Source organism: Oxyura jamaicensis, chromosome Z (genome assembly GCF_011077185.1).
Source record: "Oxyura jamaicensis isolate SHBP4307 breed ruddy duck chromosome Z, BPBGC_Ojam_1.0, whole genome shotgun sequence".
NCBI classification, from domain to species: Eukaryota; Metazoa; Chordata; class Aves; order Anseriformes; family Anatidae; genus Oxyura; species Oxyura jamaicensis.
This window is the reverse complement of record NC_048926.1, coordinates 56,973,760-56,994,284: the sequence shown is the minus strand read 5'-3', so window position 1 is coordinate 56,994,284 and position 20,525 is coordinate 56,973,760. Positions and strand designations below refer to the sequence as shown.

Below are 20,525 nucleotides of genomic sequence, written 5' to 3'. Positions count from 1 at the left end.
TACAACTTGCTACAACAAATGTCAACACAGGCACTTGAATACACAGACACTTAAAACATTACATTGCTTTAGGGTATGAAAAAATGCTAGCAGGAAGGTTGCTGTAGACACTTCAGATCTGTGAAGACTAGGATGTAAACTTGTGGAAAGCTTTTATAGTTACATATTTAGCAAAATAATTGATATATTGCTGATCATTGAAGAGGTTGTACAGGGAATAGTATGTGAAATTATTAGTGTTGTGACTAACACATATATTGTGAATAATACATAATCATATTGTATGTCAAACGTTAAAGATCAACTAGTAAAAAGTACGGCTGAACTGATTTTCATCCTAAGTTAAATGCAGTTAATTTAAAGTTTTGCAGCTACATAACTGCTAAGGTTATGCAACTGTGTTGCTGTAGACCTTTTATAACAGCTTAGTGTTAACCAATCCTGAAATAACTATCAACTCAGTAACCATTATCAATAACTCTTCAGTTTTATTTAATTCACTGTTACCTGTTGGATTTTAGTTCTGAGATAAGACCTCCATCAGAATGAGTAGTATTAATATAGCGCTACTTCTGAACTTCCTTTCTGTGAAGGAATAAGCAGCTGAAATATGTAGTGGTAATTAAAAAAAAATTAAAAGCTTGTGGGACAATAGCCTAGTGTTTGACTTTTACAATAGCTTACATATAAATAACTTATACTAGATAGCATATACTACTGAACAAATGATTCTGAAAGAATAAATTTTGAGGGTGTTCTGAGAGCTGACTTGGCAATTGATGTAGATGAACTGTTGTGGAGACATTGAAGAAATCCTTTATAGCAAAAATTCCATTTCAATTGAAAAATAGCTTGGTGGTATTCATGTAGGAGCATTTGTATGTTTGATAGCAGAAGCACATGAATACAGGATTGCTTCTGAGCTCCAATGTTAAAGAACAAAATATTGTTTTTAATAGCCCTCCATGTTAACTGTGATAAGTTGTACCATTAAATTAGACTGTAAGCAGAATGAACATGTATGATATAATCTAGTATGCGCTTCAAGGAAGTATTTTTGCCACACTTGTTTATCTAGTATTTCCTTAAACTTGAAGGAACAGAAATTTATGATTATTTTTAATTCCCACACATCTATGGGACTCCTTGTTTTGTTTTCTATTACAGAACACACAACCTGTAGAGCTTTTAGAGACTTCTACATCCTTTATAGTGCTGTGTTTCTTCAGGAAAAAAAATGATAGAACAAGAATTTCCATTTCATAAGAACCTATGTACATGAAACTATTTCTTCTGTATTCTATTTTTTCCCTGAGAGTACTTCAAGTTTCAGTTCCTTTTTTAGGTCAGCAAAGTGAGACATCTGCACATGTGGACAGAGTTCGTATGTTGTCATTCAATTGATAAAATATTTCTAGGCTTGACAAATGTCCTATACTAATAAGGCACTGTATGAATAAACTAGTGATTAGTACATTACCTGTGAATTTGCTTAGGGTGCACTGGGGTGCTTTAAACCAGAGCAAACTCTTGATTCTTCCTTATCTGAAGAATGAGCTAGTGTGACATGGTAGGGCTCAACTGTACTGTTACAAAACTAAATACTGTACTGGGTCTGGCTGGGATGTTAACTTTCCTTGCAGCAGCCCATACAGTGCTGCGCTCTGCACTTGTAAGATATGTAGATATAAGTAGATATGATATGTAGATATGTAAGATATGTAGATATGTAGATAAGATATGTAGATATAAGTAGATATGATGTCCCTAATACTCCATATGCAGTTTGAATGCAATGTAACTAATCAGCTTAATTCCTGGAAAAAAATATTTATGTTCTTAGTTTTTATGACTATGTTAAATTCTCTTGAAGGATTTTAACTTTGAGGTAATGAATCTGAAACTTTCAGATTACAGGACAGTATTTCAGCTGACTCTCAGAATCCTGTTTTCAGCTGACAGAACTCTTAACCCATGAAGCTTCTGTGCTTATGTGCACCACTATTAGAAAATCCAAGTGTTTTTATTTTCTCCAATTATGCCTTAAGACATAATGTCTTCCTACACATCAAGTTGACTTTATATTAACAATATATTGACAATATAATGGGACTACTGCAAACATAGGCCATAGTATGGTTGTACTGGAAGCAAAATGCCTAAATCAAGAATGGTTGTAATAAGCAAGAGATAAATTTAACTCTATTCTTATTCAGTTATTCCCTAAATAGCTAGGGAAGATGTTTAAGGCTAAGAACTTACGTCATGGCATCCTGCATTTGCTGTGTGCAATCCTCTGGGTTCTGGAATAATGTAGATGCCTGCACAACAGGGTTAAAAACTGTAGAAATGCAATGAGTTTGCATTTGACTTGAATCCAAAACAACAAAAAACTTGGAATATGATTAATAGAATAAATGTCACCAAATACTGGGTTTAATCTTGCTGCATTTTTCTTAAGACCTTACAACTCAATTTATTCAGTTTAATATGTATGTGGGAGAGCAGAGACAGGAGAAGAACTCAGTTAAGACATGAAGTTTTAATCTGTTTTGTGAATGTATTTTGGAGAAAATCTATGGAAGTAATGATAGCACAAAATAGTTATGTGCAGAATAAATAGGAATTTCCCCTAGAGTTGTAGCTACTAGGAATACTGGTTTGTTTTTGAACAGTTATTTGCATAATCTGAACTAAATATTTTGAAATTTATTATCCTCTAAACACTGTATTGCTTATTTACATATCTGCTGGTTTTACTTTTTTATTAAAAAGCCTATTTACCTTCCAGAACTGGCATGCTACATAACTTAACAGCACCTTGTAATGCTAACTGCAAATGCTTGCGTTCTATGTACTACCCAGTCTGTGGCAGAGATAAAGTCCAGTACTTTTCCCCATGTTATGCAGGATGTGCATCATCTCTTCTTACCAACATGAAAAAGGTATTTTATTTTATGCAGGTAGCTGACCTGGTCTTTTTTTTTTTTTTTCATACAAAATGTATTAAATTTGGAAAGCATTCTTCCCTTACTATGCCTGTAAATCACTTTATTTCTGAAACTAAGTGGTAATTACTACAGGAAAAATTGATGTGGATTGGAAGCAAGTATTTGTCAGTAGGATGAATGTTTATATGCTTCTCACTTGTGCAGTGTCGTTTCTACTAAACTTTCTACTCTGAAAATACATCAGACCTGAATTTACTTTGAATAAAGCTGGCAGACAGAAAAATAAAAATCAGCAACTGCCTTGACATGAAGCTGCAGTACTTACCTAGATCTCTAAGCATAATATAATGTTTATTGTATGCATAGCAATCTGTTTCTGTATGTCTGCAAACCTTGAATGTCAGTTTGCTCTGGTGGTATGCCATGAATGCGGTAAGCCAAAGCCATGAAAGTGGTGGTAATTATCCAGACTTTCCAGAATTGAGTCTTTTGCACTTGTCTCTACCAGCACAAGAAATTCTTGAGAAGGGTGGTAGGCAGCTAAGTCTTTAAAATGTAGGCAAGAAAAGGATGATGGTGAGTGACTACTTTCTGGTGAATGACTGAATACTTTAAATTCTACTTGTTTGTTTTCAAAAAAAAAATTGAGTGGATTGAAATGAAGAACCTGAAACTATCCCATTTGTTCACATCCTTAGAAAAGCAATTCATTACTTCTGTTCTTTTCCACTGAAGTTTTTGAGTAGAGATCTTCTCTCTTCCTGTCAAGTACAGCCTGCTGTTAAAGCCAACTTGTTTATAACCAAGACTATAGAGACAGATGACCTGAGACTTTCTAACAACTCTCTGAAGAATGTGGACTGTTGCAATTTTTAGTTTGTTCTCCTGCTGTAACTGGATAATTTTTACTAAGCCTGAAGAATGAGGCTTGAGGAAATAGTGGCATAAATAGACTTGAATCTAAAGAGTGAGTGCTGTTTTAGTGTAACTTTTTTTTGTAGTTAAAGATGCTTGGAGTAATTTTAAATCTTACAGAAATAATCAGCAGCTTGGTTTAATAGATAAGGTAACAGTTAACACTAGCTAACTTCAGTACTGGAAAAAACACTTTCTGAGAACCATGTTAGAGATGGTTTGTTGTAAGGGAACTGCAGCTTTTGTCAATACTTCGTTTAGAAGTGAAACATTGCAAATGAAACGTTTATTTCACTTGGGGAAAGAAAGGGACAACCAGTGACACTATACATGGTGTTTATAATATTTGTGAGGAGTTTTGTTTGAAAATCATATATTTTTACAATTACATGTAAAAAATAAAACCAGTTTTGAAGACTCTGAAGCTTTCCCCTTCCTAACTATAAACAACATTTGGTGCTGATTACCTTCACTGATGGATAATAGGATTTGAGTGTGAAAGCTAGCTTTTCAAGTTTTATTTTGCTGGTCTTTCATAATGTCAAGTATTGCATATGACTGGCTCTAACTGTAGGATCTCCTTTAGTTTTATATCTTTTATGTTTTTGTCTCAAAACTTGTTACACAAAAATAGGCAGTCACTGTCTTTCTGTATCAAAAAACAGACATAGTTGCTGCTCAGGTGAGCTGGAACAGTCAAGCTGTGCTGAACCAGTTTTAAAAATGAGGGTTCCCTGTTATGTCATTATGAGGAAGTATACTGTTTCCCATACTGTAAAGTAAGTTTAGTTTCCTTGTATTTAGTGGCATGCAGACATATTGAACATCTACAATATTACTGTCACTCTTTGTTCGTAGAGCTAAATTTTGTTTTACAAATTATTTATAGGCTTACTACAACTGTTCCTGTATTGGGAAGCCAAAAAGAGAAAATGGTTCAGAAGACATTCTCTATGAAGCTATACCTGGGAAATGTCCAACACGATGCACAGTTCTACCTTTATTTCTGATCTTCTTCTTTTTTGCTGTTGTTTTTACATTTATGGCTGTTACTCCAACAACTGTGGCCATTCTCAGGTAAGCTTTTTTTTTTTTCCTCTGAGCCCAAAAACATTTTAGTGAAAACTCTGAAATATTTTAATTCATTTAGTTTTTGAGTACAGATTCAAACCAATGTGCAAGGGGACTTCCTATTGTAGTATTTTGTGATGAGAGGACTGTAAAGCACTTTAAATGTTGAAATAATTTAAATAGCTAAATGTGAGTTAAATGACTATAGCATATTCTATCTCTACAGCAAACTTATTCTGTGCACATTGAAATGTAAATCTAGATGTTAGTGACAGTATTCAAGTTCTAGAAATAAACACCCACACTATGCATGACTGCTCATTCTCCTACCTGTGTTTGCCTTTATGGGTACGGGAATCCTAGCAGTGGCTGGTGCTAACTGCTCATATTAGATCAAGTACTAGATCAAGTACAATATACGTGCTACAGTATGAGTAAACAAAATGCTGCAGTAACTTAGTTGTATAAAAGAGGTAGATCAGGTTGTGTTAATCTTTGTGTAGTATCTTTAAGACATTATCAGGATAAAATGTTTGCTGCTAAGGAAATATCTGAAAGAAATAGGTAGGAGGTAAATTCTCCTCATTATGTTAGAAGTGATATTGACTTCTGTAAGATAGACACCCAACCTTATAATCACTTCTGGCCTGTGTAAAGGTTATAAGGGTGTTGTGATGTAGCCTAGTCCCTATGTGTTTCTTCTTCAGGCACAGTAGCTCAGGATTATCATTCTGGCACTGGCCTTAAATCCTTTGTTCTGTAGAGATGTTCAACAGTGTATCAGGGTGCTGCTAGTAAGCTAGATTTTTACTTAGATTGTTTTGTTAAACTAGTTTAATTTCAGTTCCTTTAACCTTTTATAGGAATTGCTTTTATATTTATATATAAGAGATTATTTGACCAATGAATGCTTTTAAAGTCCTTTAGTTATTTGTTCTGCACACAGGATTTCTAAAACCTCTAAAAAGAATATATTACGCTAAAACATATTTGCTGAGCAATATAGCTGAGAAATGGAACAGTTAAAAATTTTCTGTGTTAAATTGCATCTTGTTTACAGATGTGTGCCAGATAAACAGCGTTCATTTGCTCTTGGAGTACAGTCAGTATTTCTACGACTACTGGGTATGACTTTCTTGTTGAAACTCCTGTTTCTCAATCTCCTGACATTTTTTCTAGACTTCAATGTGATGTATTAAGCTTTCAGAGGGGTGTGTAGCAGCCTCTTGTTGGCTTAGAAAATCTACTTGTTAGGCAAATGCTATCAGAACTCAAATTTGTTTTAAATATGTATGCATGTCCATTTTAGCCTTTCTTGTTATTATATGCAAGAACAAAATGTCACTACATGTCATTATTTTAGCAAAAGGCACTTTCTGTCACTTTCTGTCACTTTCTTCAAAAGGAAGCACACTCTAAAGGCTGATGGAATTTTTACTAAGAACTTTAACTCCCTGCAGTGACTGTAGTTAAAGAAGGCAGCAACTAACAGCATTACTACCTATAAGATACTTATGTTATAGACTTAATGGATCATACAGGGACCCTAGATAGAGGACTTGTTGTGATGACATAGCTGCATGTTTCCTTGAACAGCTTAGGCCTGCAGCAGGTTAGGTAGACATGCAGTGATGTGCCTTGGATGTTTATAGTAAAACTGGCTATAACCAGATGCAAACCACTTGTGATTTATAAAGCATTGTTGTGACAAGTCACACATGTAGTGAATTCTAAGCAGGAATAATATTAAATGATAGTCATTCTACATGAAATTTTTCCTAGAAGCTTGACTACATCAGAGTAATGAGAAAACAATATACAATCGAACACATTAACATAACAATATTTTGTTCCTCTGCATTTGGAACAGGTTAGTGTGTGTTACACCAAGGGACTTTCTTTTTCCTTCAGTTAAAATCCTACTTCAATAATTACCTGTTTTATCCCCTAATTTTAATCACATTTTTCCAGTGAAAACTGAAAAAATATGAAAAGCTCAAGTCTTTGAAAAAACTTGCTTGGTAAAGCTGAAGCTGTATATATAACAAATTCTGTGAATCCTACTTATTCACTGAGATCAGTTGAAGAGATGTTAGCTAAAATTCTTGTATTAATTACATAGCAGAAGTCATGGGGCTCACTTTTAGTGTGTGGCTCTCCCACCTTATCTTCCCCACCAGCTTGACATTTCACAGTATGTATTAAGATCAGGTAAGACTGTCCCAAACACTTCAAACATTTTAACATGTTGCCATGCTTTTTTTTAGGTACTATCCCTGGACCAATTTTGTTTGGTGTTGCAATAGATAACAGTTGTTCTCTGTGGGATATCGATGAATGTAAAACTAAAGGAGCCTGTTGGGTGTATGACAACGAAAGAATGGCATATCTGCTGATGGGCATAAGTAAGTGACTTCTTTATATTAAATACATGTACACAGTAATATGCTGACCTTGACTCCTAGAAGGAGTTATTTTAAAACAACATTCAACTTTTGTTGTCTTAGCAGTGGTCTTTAAAGAAATCAGCATCGGCAGTAACAAAAACCTTTGTTTTTCCTAAACAGAAAAAGCAAAATATTGGGGGAAGGAGCAAGACTCCACTATCTGGTTCTTAAAAGCCTATACAAAAAATTAACCAGAATACAAAATTGTTTTATTTTTCACGTCTTTTTTTTTTATTGCCACACTTTATTTACTGAATTTTAATGGCTTAGTACGCATTTTGGTCTTAACTATTTTGGCCTGCTGACAGCTTAAGGTGTAAGAGGAACTGTTTTCATATTTCATTTCTTTTTATTCAATTAAAAACATGAAAATCTCTGAACAGTAGACATTTTTTTCCTCAACTTGTCTAACAAACTGCTCCTTTCAAGTGTATGTATGTCTGGGGGAGGGAAGGCAAGCTAAGCTTACATTTATGATAAATGCAGTTGTCATATCTTCTCATAAATGTGGTACTTAAAGTTCATAAACTGAACTGCTAGCATCTAATCTTTAAACTGAAAAATTAAGTCTCAACTTCAGGTTTCAATATCTTTCAGGCATATTTCAGTGATAGAATATAATCCTGCCCATATTTGGTCAAAACACCAGTCAGCACTACTGGTGGGTAAATTGAATAACTTAAGATAGCTGAGGAAGAATACTTATCAGGCCTGTTGTACATGGGCAGTTCTAGTTCATGGCAAATAGAATACTGATGCAACAAAGGACAGTAGTGAAGCAAGAAATAAGGAAGACTTGCACTTTAGGCTAGAATGGGGTGAAGAAATACAGAACTGAAGTAATGGCAATAGCAGCTGCTGCAAGCAAGAACCAACAGGCAGATGAGAGGTCTAAAGTCAGTTGAAATACTGACTATACCTGCCCTTTGCTCATCTAAAACACTGAAATTCATAGTATCAATTAAAAATCCAATTAAAATCTTACAGTATAATTCAATGTATGGAACTTTATGAATAGCTGAAATGCTTTTGTCTCAATATTGAAGGAGTCTTCTATTCTTTGTATTCAGGTGCTGCTTGCAAAATCGTCACAATCATCTTTGTGATCATGGCAGTATTTTTGTATAAGCCTCCACAAGCAAGTCCAGCTCTGTCACAAAAGGATTCAGAAATGGTGGCTGCTATACACACATAAATTGTGAGCAAATCAGGGAGTTTCAAAAGAAGCCAATAAGAGCAAGCACTGTTAAGACACTTATACCAAAGTTCTTCAACAACATCAAATATAAAAGATATTTAATTCTTGAACTTTAAACTATTTGTGAATGTGTATAGTGTTCTTTAATTTGCTGAATGTGATATTTAGTATTCCATTCTGTATATCCAAAAAAGCCATTACATTTCTAATCTAATTTTGAATGTTGAAGGTAAACAAGTTAAAATATTCCAATCAAAAAATGGCAAAAATGAGCTGAACTGGACTGACTGAGTCACATTTTCCCTTCTTATATAGTAATACCGAAGGGAGGAGCTTTACTGGGAGAAAATGTGGAACTTGATATATTAAAGGGAACTGTCAATGTTTAAAATGGGGATTATTTTTATGTGCACATTGCCTGGGCTAATACTTCAGATATGGATTTTGACTGTAGATACACTTGGGAGCGTGCAAGTATGGACATGTTTTAAATATTTTTACATGTTATCCTAATGGCATTAATTCACTCTTTAGTATTTGTAGAAAACTGTAAATAGTTATAGGTAGCTGCATTTGTGACAGCACAGTTTGTTAACTTAAGTGCCTTAGTTTCTATTTGAAATATACACAGAAAGATGCTATCAAGCTTCTTTCTTTAGGGAATGTCAATATTTTTCTATAAACTTTGAAAATAAAACCTATTTTCTTAAACTTCTGTGTATGCTGTGTCATTTCTATGAGTGACTTGAGAAACCTAGGAGTCAAAGAAACAAAGCTGGAAAAGAGCAATAAGTATAGCAGCATCAGAAGCAGGAAAACATAGCTTTAGTTATCCTTTTGACTTGTGTACTGCATACCATTACAGCTGTTTCTGTTTAGCATGACAGATGTGACTTAGCCACTCTTACTGCTTATTAAACTACATTGCCTTCTACTGAAATATCATTCAATATTGACTGGGTGCTTTTAATAAGCATGATGTTCTGTGTACTTTCTTTAGTTAATGTAAACCAACTATCTCATGCACTGGTCGTGCATGCCAGTTTTATGTAGTGATGTGTACCCATCTTCTGTGTTTACATGAACTCTACTTATTGACTCTACCAAAACTTCAAACAAGTACTACAACAAAGTTTTGTAAATGAGTCAGGTTTTATCTGAGTCTCCAAACGTAGTTCTTAAACTAGGCAGATGTAATTGACAGCTCGAGAATCCTGCAGAGCTATTCAGGTAGAGTTGTTCAAGGGGGAAGAGGGAGAGGTGGTTTGAGCAGAAGATGACTATATAACCTTAAAGCACAATACTTCATCTTTTTAAGACAGAGGAGAAAAGTGGTAGAAGACAATTGAACTTAGGCTTTCTCTAGTTGGAAAAACTCCTGATAACATAGCTTCCTTATGAATGGACTTACAGTGAGGTGGTTGGCTTCCATTGAAAGAACTAGTGATCTTCAAAGTTTGTGAATATCGCCTAAAATTTTGAATTTGCTTTCCAGCTCTGAGTTTCTTTGTGTGAGGTATAGGAAATTACTTAATAGTAGTTAATAGTAGTAAAGATGTGTAGTAGGGTAGCTAAACTGGCAAACTTTCTTCTCTTGGTCTGACTTCAGATGTGAGATCATAGTTTACAGTTTCTAATGGTTATCATGGTTGGGTGTATTACAAAACTTATTGGGCAGAGCAGCAGGACCTTCCTCTTCTGAGGAAGTTGTTAACACTCTTAGTTGCTATTGGGATGGTTATTTGGGTGGATAAGGAAGGAAGTATTGCTGTGGTGTAAAGTTACAGTTAAGGTTAAAGGCTGTTGCAACTTAGAATTTAACTTCTGACTTCCTGAAGATAACATGGGCTGGTTAGGAAGACCAGCACAATAGATGGAAGGGAGACAAAATATATAGAACTAGGTAGATTTACTCATTTACCTTGTATCACAAAAATATTCAATTCTCTCTCCAAATAAATAGACAGAGTGGTAGATGGTGTGTTAAAGGTTTTACTAAATAGAGGTAAATGTCACAGATCAACTGACAAGGTCTGTCTTTTGATATTTAGATGGAGTGGTGGATTGAAAAACTGTCCCAGATAATGCGATTAGAGCGTACTCTCAGCCAAATCACAGATACTACAAAAGACTACAAAAGTATAATGGGCCATCCAGAGGGATCATGACAAGCTGGAGAAATGAGTACACAGAAACCTCATGAAGTTAAATGAAGGGAAAGGCAAAGTTCTGCACCGAGGGAGGAACGCTACAATGTGTGAGTGTACAACACAGGGCAACCACCTGGAAAACAGCTCTGCAGTGAAGGCCCTTGGTCCTGTGGTAGGCAAGGTGATGAAGAGGCAGCAGTGTGCACTTCCAGGAAAAAAAAAAAAAAGCCAACAAGGTCATAGGCTACATTAGGCAGAGCACTGCTAGCATTTTAAAATCTACTCAGCACTGGTGAGGATGCAGCACTGTCTAGGTTTGGGTTCTTCAGCCCAGGAAAGTAGCAAAATTGCTGGAGCAAGTGTGCTGCATGGCTACAAAGATGGCTAAAGACCTGTAGCATCTTTCATATAGACAGGCTGAGAGAGCTAGGGATGCTTTTGGCATGGAGAAAAGAATGCTCAGGGGGATCTTACCAACATGTATAAATATCTGTCTGATCACAGAGTATGAAATGAAAGGAGCTGAACTCATCTCAGTAGTGCCCAGCTGACTGGACAAGAAGCAATGGTCACAAACACATGAAGTTTCTTTGGAACTGTAGAGGGATTGTGTGCCAAGATTGTGGTAGCAGGGGACTACAGGGGTGGCCTCTCTGAGAATAATCCAGCAGCTGCTCCATGTTAAATAAAAGCCATTTTCAGCTGGCTCCATGTACTGGGTCTGGCTGGGATGTTAACTTTCCCTGCAGCAGCCCATACAATGCTGCGCTCTGCACTTGTAGCTAGAACAGCAGTGGTATCACACCGCTGTTGTGTCTGCTGCTGAGAAGTGCTGGCACAGCATCAGGACTCTCTGTAACCCTCCTAGGGGGTGGGCAAAAAAGTGAGAAAGAAACATCAGCAGGGCAGCTGACCTAAACCAACCAAAGGGATATTCCATACCATATGATGTCACACTCAGCAATAAAAGGTGTAAAAAGGAAGAAGAGGGGAGGGGTGGGCTCTCATTGTGAAAACATCTGTCCTCCTCCTGAACACTGGCTATGTGTGTTGAGGCCCTGCTTCAAGGACGTGGTCAAGCATCGCTCATTTGTGGGAAGCAGAGAGTAATTTCTTTCCTCTGCACTTTCACATAGCCTTTACTTGTTTTGTTTAGTTATTCCCTTTCCCCCTCCCTCTTCCTCTTTCCTTTTTTCCCTTTAGTTGAATTGTTTAATTAATAATATTTCCTTAATAATATATATATATATATTTCTCTTTAATTAAATTATCCTTATCTCAATCCGTGAGTTGTTCTTTCCTTTACTTCTTCCCCTCCTCATCTGAGGAGTGGGAGTGAGAGAGCGGTTGTGGTGTTCAGCTGCCTAGCACGGTAAAACCACCACACTCCAAAGGGACCCACCACTGCCCAGAGCTGAGCCAATAAGTGATGTTGTTTGGGCTTCTGTGAGAGCAGATTTAAGAAAGGGAAAAAACAAAAACAAAAAAATACTTGAACAACAGCAGCTGAGAGATAGAAGTGAGAAGCAGCCCTGCAGAGCCCAAGGTCAGTGCAGCAGGAGGTGCTCCAGGCATGCAGCAGCAGTTCCCCTGCGGCCTGTGGAGAGGTCCCTGCTGGAGCAGGCTGTCCCCCTGCAGCCCATGGGTCCCACATGGAGCAGATCTCCACGCTGCAGCCGATGGAGGAGCCCCCGCTAGAGCAGGTGGATGTGGCCTGGAGGAGGCTGCGGCCCATGGAGAGCCCCTGCAGGAGCAGGCCCCGGGCCGGAGTTGCAGCCTGTGGAAAGAAGCCCACGCAGGAGCAGCTTTATTTTTTTTTACTACAAGGGCAGTGAAACACTAGAACAGAGTGCTCAGATGTTGTGGAGTCCCATTCATGGTGGTAATTAGAATGCAATTTGAGATGATCCTGGATAACCTATGTTAGGTGACCTTCCTTAGTCAGGGCAGTTGAACTAGAAGATCTCATGAGGCCCCTTGCAACTTACTTGTTTCAGTGATTCTCTGAAATAGTTATTGTGGCCTTTGTTCCCCATTCTGTATGATGTGTTAGCTCTTTAACGTATGGATTCTGGCAAGGGAAGACCTATTAGTTATTGAACAGTGGTTTTTTTTTTTTTTTTTTTTTTTTTCTAGCATATGATTGGTTATTATAATTAGTTTCCAGAATCCAAACCCTCTCCAGATGTATGCGTATCAGTCTCTGGTGATCTCTCTGGGGGTCACTCGTGCTGAAGGCTCATAGTCTTCCTCCCAGGCTTTGTCCTTCGGTCATCCTTTAACTCCCCCTTTCTCCTTATTTGGTGGATCTCTTTGCCAGGTATCAGAGGCTTGGACTGAGTCCCATGCAGAAGTCAGCATTTTCCTAAAAAACTCCTTGGTCCTCTTATCTCCCAGACTTGACTCTCAATATTCACCCTTCAAACTCTCTATTTACACAAATTGCTGGATCATTCCTTTGCATGATACAAGAACTATGTACACTAATCACTCTGTTTTTCTTAAATAGAAGGTTATAGTTCATCATGTGGCCCTAGCATTGTTCCACACTGACACGAATCAAATGAACAAATTTCACAATATGTATATATCATCTTGTACATCAAAATTAAACTATGTTCATAATCTAACACTATGTGTGTGTCTTGCTAGGTGATAATATTTCCATTCATGCTAATACTGTACTCCTGACAAACAAAACATTTCAAACAGCAATTAACAGTCTTCTGTGATTTATATATACTCTGTGAACTCACGTTTAATGTGCTTGGAACAATCTCAAGTATTATCCAAAATAAAGATGATTTAAAAGTTTTTGAATGTTGCATTTTCTAACTAGCATGACTATTTAAAAAAAGAAAAAGTCCTAGTGCAAATAAAGGCTGTCCAACACTGTAGATGAACAAATGTTTTAGTTAATCTCTGAGGCAGAAGGAAGCTTCTAACTGAGTATATTGCCTTGCATTTCCAGCTCAAATAAGGTCTCCAGAGTCCTACTGGAGCCTCTGCTTGGGAAATTTTTGTTGTTTTCTGGGTTGGTTTTTTTTTTTTTTTTTTTTTTTAAACTTCTAAAATGTTTTTGAAGTATAGCTTGTTTACTCACATTAGCTAGTTTTTGTTTTGCTGTAACTTTATGATATCTAAACTTCTAAAGTAATAGTAAATTTCAAAGCGTTTTGTTTCTTTTTAGATTTCAATATTCTACTTGCATGGTTTGCAGGATAGAGCTCCACCAACAGGTAAAACAAGTACTTGCAGAATACCACGAATGAAAAAACAGTACAATTTTTGAGTATTGACTTCAAATGTGCATTTTCCTAGTTGACAACCTACCTCTGAATTCAGGAGAATATTTGGATCTTTCAGGATTACATCTTCTTTGCTATTAACAACAGAAATGTTCTTTGTAACTGAAAAAAGTGAGATGAATATTTCTTAACAAATGATTTCTTAACGTTAAGTGATACCCTTATTATGGCAGATTTAAGGGCAATGTTGGGACACTTTATTTATTTATTTATTTATTTGTCATAAACACATGTATACTCAGCCATTCAAATTCTCTTCAGCAAATGGAAAAATTTAGCTAGACAATACTTTTATGTAAATATCTGTCTCGCTTATCACAATTCTTAAGCATAATTCTTGTGCTGGGGTCCCCAGAGCTGAACACAGTACTCCACGTGGTGTCTCATGAGAGCAGAGCAGAGGGGGGGAATCACCGCTATCCCCCTTCTGGCCAAGCTTCTTTTGATGTAGCCCAGGATATGGTTGGCTTTCTGGGCTGCCAGCACACATTGCTGGTTCATGTTGAGCTTCTCGTCAACCAACACCCCCAGGTCTTTCTCCTTAGGGTTGCTCTCAATCCATTCTCTGCACAGCCTGTATTTTTTCTTGGGCTTACCCAGCCCACGTGACTTGCATGTGACCTTGTTGAAATTCATGAGATTCACATGTGCCTCAAGGCTGTCCAGGTCCCTCTGGATGGCATCCCTTCCCTTCAGAGCGTCAACCTCACTACACAGCTTGGTGTCATTGCCCAATGTGCTGAGGGTGCACTCGATCCCACTGCCATGTCACTGATAAAGATGTTAAACAGCACTGATCTCAATACTGATCCCTGAGGAACCGCACTTATCACTGATCTCAACTTGGACATCATGCCAGTGACTGCAGCTCTCTGTTTGTGCGATCATCCAAACAATTGCTTGTTCACTGAGTGGTCCATCTGTCAAATCCATGTCTCTCCAATTTAGAGACATGATGTTTTGCAGGATAGGGTCATGTTTTGCTGTTTCTCCCTTGAGAAAAGACCCTTTGTTCCTGAAAACAAATTTTAATGTTCCAGGTGTGTGAACTGATCTTCTTAAAACAATTTCTATCTGCAAATCTTGTTCTTTCCCTGAGCATACTAAGGCTACAATGAAATAACCCTAGTGATAGATACTTCCAACTGCAAATGCTTATTTAAGGCTTTCTTCCTTCATTTTTACTTGGAAATGATGATGAACTACTCAACCCTGGTGAGGCCACACCTGGAATACTGTGTCCAGTTCTGGGCTCCCCAGTACAAGAGAGACACGGAACTACTGGAGCGAGTCCAGAGGAGTGCTACTAATATGATTAGAGGGCTGGAGCACCTGTTGTATGAGGACAGGCTGAGAGAGCTGGGCCTGTTTAGCCCAGAAAACAGATGACTGAGGGGAGACCTCATCAATGTGTATAAATATCTGATGGGAGAATGCTGAAAGGATGGAGCTGGTCTCTTTTCAGTTGTGCCCAGTGACAGGACAAGAGGCAGTGGGTACAAACTGAAGCACGGGATGTTCCATCAGAATATGAGGGGGCACTGCTTTACTGTGAGGGTGACAGAGCACTGGACTAGGTTGCCCACAGAGTCTGTGAAGTCTCCTTCTCTGGAGATATTCAAAATCCGCCTGGCTACCATCCTGTGCAGTGTGCTCTAGGTGATCCTGCTCATCAGGGGGTGTTTTGCAACCCCCCAAAACACAACCTCCCCCCTCCCCCCCCTTTCCTCAGTATCAACAGCTTTTCTGCTCAAGAGATGAGAAATCAAGAGCATTCAAACCTCTAGAAAATTAGATATATTAATTCTCTATTTTGGCTAAGTCAAAAGGTCAGGTTTACAGCATGTCCTACTGATCCATTCTGTGAAGCATCATAGAAGAAAGTGAAATTTTGTGATATGCTGTATGGTTGAGTAAACTGAAAAAAAAAAAAAAACAACAACACTGGGACTGCCAATACTGCTATTTAGTCAGCTAAAGGTTGTCTCACCTTTAAAATTAGACTGTTGCTTTTTTTTTTTTTTTTTTTTTTTTTTTTCTCCCCATGAGATTTACCAGGGAGTGACAGTAGCTTGAGGCTAAACCTCTGATCCAAACTTAGCTCTTATGTTTCCTTTTATCTGAAAATCAAGACTCTGTTCTACAGAGGAAGGGCAATGATAAGAGAACCTCAGGATGTATTTGGAGAGCTGAAGCTGGAACTCTGTTAAACTAAGTTAATTCTTTGTATTTGAGTACTTCTACAGAGTGTGTGTATAGCTTAACACTGAAGTTCATTGCAGTGGCAAGAGAACATTCCTCACAGCTTCAAGAACACCGAGAAAGGGGAAAAAATTATTTTGCATGTGACTATCATAGTTAGCATTACTTAAAACTGAATGTATAAATTCATTTGTATACTCACCTTGCTTGCAATGTCTCTTTGCACATGACTATATGTACTTAAACAAGATGACCTGGAGTGGGCAAGATGTAAGCAGAGTACACCCTAGTGTTTCTCCCTAAGTCATGGACTAAAAGATAGGAAGTTTAGGAATGGTGCAGCTTGCAAGATGTTTTTACATATCTGATGTTTAGTTGCTGACCATTACCAAGGTGTTAAGAACTAGCATTGCACTGCCTCCTGGTCTAAACATGTTAAAATTAGATCAGGAGTAAATATATTTAAGAAACTTACTGAATTTTACTGAAAAATTACTGAAAATATATCTTTCAGCTATGAAAGTCTTCAAAAGGGTTGTGGATTGAGTCGTATTTCAGTTTGGGATGAATGTATGTGAAATACTTCTGTAATATTTTGTTATAGAAGGAAAACAATTTTTTTTTAACTCCCCCTCCTTTTTTTTTTTTTTTTTTTTTTTTTTTATTTATTCGTTTATTTTGCCAGTAGATGGCTCTGTTTCTGTTAACAAAAGTAATTTTTGGAGTGCAGAGAAGAAAATATGCAGCTTTTGCAGAAATATTCTGCGAATGGAAGCATGGCTGCTGTCTTTTGTCTGTGTGATTTCTTGTGTGGATTTCTTGTTGTGGTAACTATATGAATATGCTTTTTTATGATTTTTTTTTTTTTTTCCTGACACATTTGTGCAGCACTATGCAACTCTATTTTTATATGGATGCTTTTATATCTTTTTCCCCAAAGACAAAATATCCTCAGGCAACAAGGATCAGTTTTAGTTTGGAGAAGCTTTACAAAAATAAAGAGAGGGAATGAATCTTGTATCTCAGTAGTAAAGATGAAAAAAGCCAAACTACATTATATGTGTACATCTCCCATAGCATATATACCCAGAAAGAGTGAGTCTGCTGCTTTACAGAGAAGTCTTACAAATTAGAGCTTCCTTCAGCTCTATGCAGTGTATGCATTTCAAATCTATAATATGAGTGCAAACCTTTTCTGATTATTATTAATCTTTAAGCATTCATATTGAACATGTGTGTTCTTAGCATGACTTGAAACCTCACCTTGAGCAGAGGTGAAATATAAACCAGGAAAATAAAATCCAGGCTGATCATGGAGATAGTTATTCCCTCAGAATTATTCAAGAATTTCTAAGAGTGGCTAGGCTAACTGGAGGCATGTTTTCACCCCCGCCCCACCCCCATTTCACTATTATATTTTATTTGAAGGATCAAAATGATGAGAAATTTAACTTGTTTGGAAATAAAAACAGAACCATAAAGCAGCAGCAGTTAGTCTGAAGAAAAGTGAAGGTTTTGCTATTTACTTAATGAGAATCAAGGTGTTTAGACAAATTGCATGACAATAGTTTAGTATTTGTTGTACTTGGCAGAAGTTGGTGTAACTACATTGAAAGTATTTGATAACCTATAAACCTAGCAAGATATGATTGAGCAATGACAGAAATGCATACTGGGCAGAGAAAAGTGCTTTTCATGAGGTTTTTCTCCTGCCTAATGACCTTCTAAAGATGTTTCAATCCTTGTTTTAATCAGCTGGGTGTAGGCATTGGCTTTGTAAATTGGGAAAAGACCACCAATTAATGCAAATCCACATCTCCACCTTTGTACTTTGTGTTTCTCAGGCATCTGTTGTCAATCCTTTGAATGGCAAACTGTCAGGCTAGAGATAATGAAGGCTCCAAAACACCAAGGTAATTACCTACAATAAGTGAACTGAAGCAGTTCCAGCATTTTATTGGCAAATAAACACACAAAAACAGCTATAATTGGAGATATGAAATGAGACAAAAGTAATGAGGGCTGAAAATGAGACACATGGAAGGAAATTCATACAGGAGATGAAGAATATTACATTCTTGTTATATTTTGTTCTCGTCAAAGTGAGCAACCTCCGTTTGAAATGCTTTGTAAATCAGTAGTTTGTACTTAAAGGAGCACAAGGACATACAGTAGTTGATCGCATAGGGGCATAGCCTCCAGGAAACAAACTGCAGAAAAAAAACAGCCTGATACTGTGGTCACATTATGATATATGGTAGGATAGGTAGAAGAAACAAGATGCAGTATATGAAATTAAGTTTAACTTTCTGATGCTGTAAAAGCTCTAAGGCTGTGTTTTTCATGTACATATGCTAATCTAATTTTTGTGGATTTTGCTTACCAGGTAATGTGCCAATATTTTCTTTTCAGTTAGCTGGGTTTGCTTTTTCATGACTTTCTCATGAGCATGCCTCTTTTCTTTGGTTTTCCTATCATTAAAACAAAACAAAACAAAACAAAACAATACTGCAATAACAAAACAAAACAAAACAAAACAATACTGCAATAAGAATTCTTCTAAGATTGATCTGCTAAGAAAACAAGACAACGTTGACCTATTCTGTCAGATCCCTTCTTCTTTAAGATTTCCTCCATGTCTTGCTTGTGAATTTTTGTGGATGTGAATGAATCTGTACCAAATTTAACAGAAACGGAAGACACAAATATATGAAACTTACAGAAAAGTTCACCAGACATCATCAGAATTGATAGCTGGCTGCCATCCACTAAAGAGAGTTGCAACTCAGCCATCTATCTTTTCTAAAAGCTAGAAGTCAACCAGACAATTGCATATACATCTGAAGGAGTGGTTGCTGCTCATAGATGCCCAGTGGGGCAGTGCTGGGAGTGGTGCTGCAGGTGTATGACAAGCCCACCACAACATCAGCTTGTTTTTAATATTTTTACTGTTCTCTTCTAAGACCCTTTACTTTCCTTTCAAATTCATACCATTTTTATTTACTTTCTTGTGTGACCTCTCTACTTGTCTTCTCGTCTTACTCTGATTTATTTATTTATTTATTTATTTATTTATTTATTTATTTTTCCTGAAAAAGACAATTTAAGAACACTCTGGAGGGCAGAATGAAGTTTTCTAGTTTAAACTTGCAGTGGCCAAAACGGGGAGTAATTGGGCAACTGTTATTATGTTTAAAAATCTTCAAGATTAGACAAATTTCAAATTCATTTTAATTCAGACAAGTCTTTAACTTCACGGAGGCACCATTTTTGCCATTTTTGACCACTGTTGAACTGTCTCCCACACACCCTGTTCTGTGGAATAGGTGGAAAAGATTTTTACTGGCATTGTGATCCTATTAATATGTGTGGAAATCCTTAACTTCAATTGTGTGTGCAGCTCCCTAGAAGTATTTGTAGATTTCAAAGAGAGCAGATGCATAAATGTTTGTAAGGAAAAGGATAAAAATAATTCTGTGAGCTTCTGAGACAGTGGCATCTATCATGAAACAGTTTTCTCATCATGTTCAAGCCTTTAGACAAACATATGCTCTCATTTAAATCATGAAGCCCAAAGGAAAGAGACAAAGCTATTAAAAAAAAAAAAAAAATGGAAAAACAATTAGATGTTATTAATTCAGTTCCTGTGTAAATGAGTCTTTTAGCAAGAACTACTGGAAGAGATGAAATTGAAAACAATGCTGGTGTGGAAAATGAGCAATTTATGGATCTTCCTGCATCTGTCAGTAGGATTTATTATGACCTTTCGAGCCATTTCTGTTTTTCTGAATACTTGAAATACTATGAGAAGTCTGCTTCTGAACCTTTTGGAGGTGGATTATTTATTTATTTATTTATTTATTTTACTGCTATATCGTGAAAAAACTATCTTGCCTCTTGTGCTAATAAACTGGAAGTTTTTGTATACTGAAGCTACAGCCCATGAATGATTAAATAGGTATTCTGCTTACCTTTTCTTATTTTTTTTTCAGAAATTTGAGGCTATGAAGGTGAAAAAACTACCAAGTGCCTCAGCTTTGCTAAGTTTAAAAATTAATCTTCTAATGAAGTTTTCCTCCTGCATAATAGAAAGAGTCAAGGATTAAGGCATGAAAGAGGATTTAATGTCCTATTCCAGTCAGTCTAAGAAAATAGTCAGGAGCTTTTTGAATATTGTTATTTGGTCTCCCATGCAAACTTTAAAATACTTTCCACAGCTGCCAGTGAACAGTTCTCAAACTGACTAGAGGGATATTGGCTAATGCAATAGAAGTTTTCCTGTG

At 36.8% G+C, this 20,525-nt stretch overlaps 1 protein-coding gene and 1 long non-coding RNA gene across 4 annotated transcripts in view; one reads left to right on the top strand and one right to left on the bottom strand.

The window, feature by feature from the left end:
• Positions 1 to 9,293, top strand: part of SLCO4C1 (solute carrier organic anion transporter family member 4C1) — a 32,608-nt gene extending 23,315 nt beyond the window's left edge. For all 3 annotated transcript variants that reach the window (XM_035310783.1, XM_035310782.1, XM_035310781.1), the window contains exons 9-13: positions 2,792 to 2,945; positions 4,756 to 4,943; positions 5,998 to 6,062; positions 7,205 to 7,342; positions 8,455 to 9,293. In XM_035310783.1, the coding sequence (XP_035166674.1) occupies positions 2,792 to 2,945; positions 4,756 to 4,943; positions 5,998 to 6,062; positions 7,205 to 7,342; positions 8,455 to 8,579 (670 nt within the window). In that variant the 3' untranslated portion in view covers positions 8,580 to 9,293. The remainder of the gene's footprint in view (positions 1 to 2,791; positions 2,946 to 4,755; positions 4,944 to 5,997; positions 6,063 to 7,204; positions 7,343 to 8,454) is intronic.
• Positions 326 to 20,016, bottom strand: LOC118156614. Its single transcript, XR_004746338.1, has 4 exons — positions 20,006 to 20,016; positions 10,875 to 10,878; positions 7,626 to 7,635; positions 326 to 507 (listed from the first exon to the last, which is right to left on the bottom strand). It is a non-coding gene; the product is annotated as an uncharacterized LOC118156614 (long non-coding RNA).
• Positions 20,017 to 20,525: the final 509 nt, after the last annotated feature.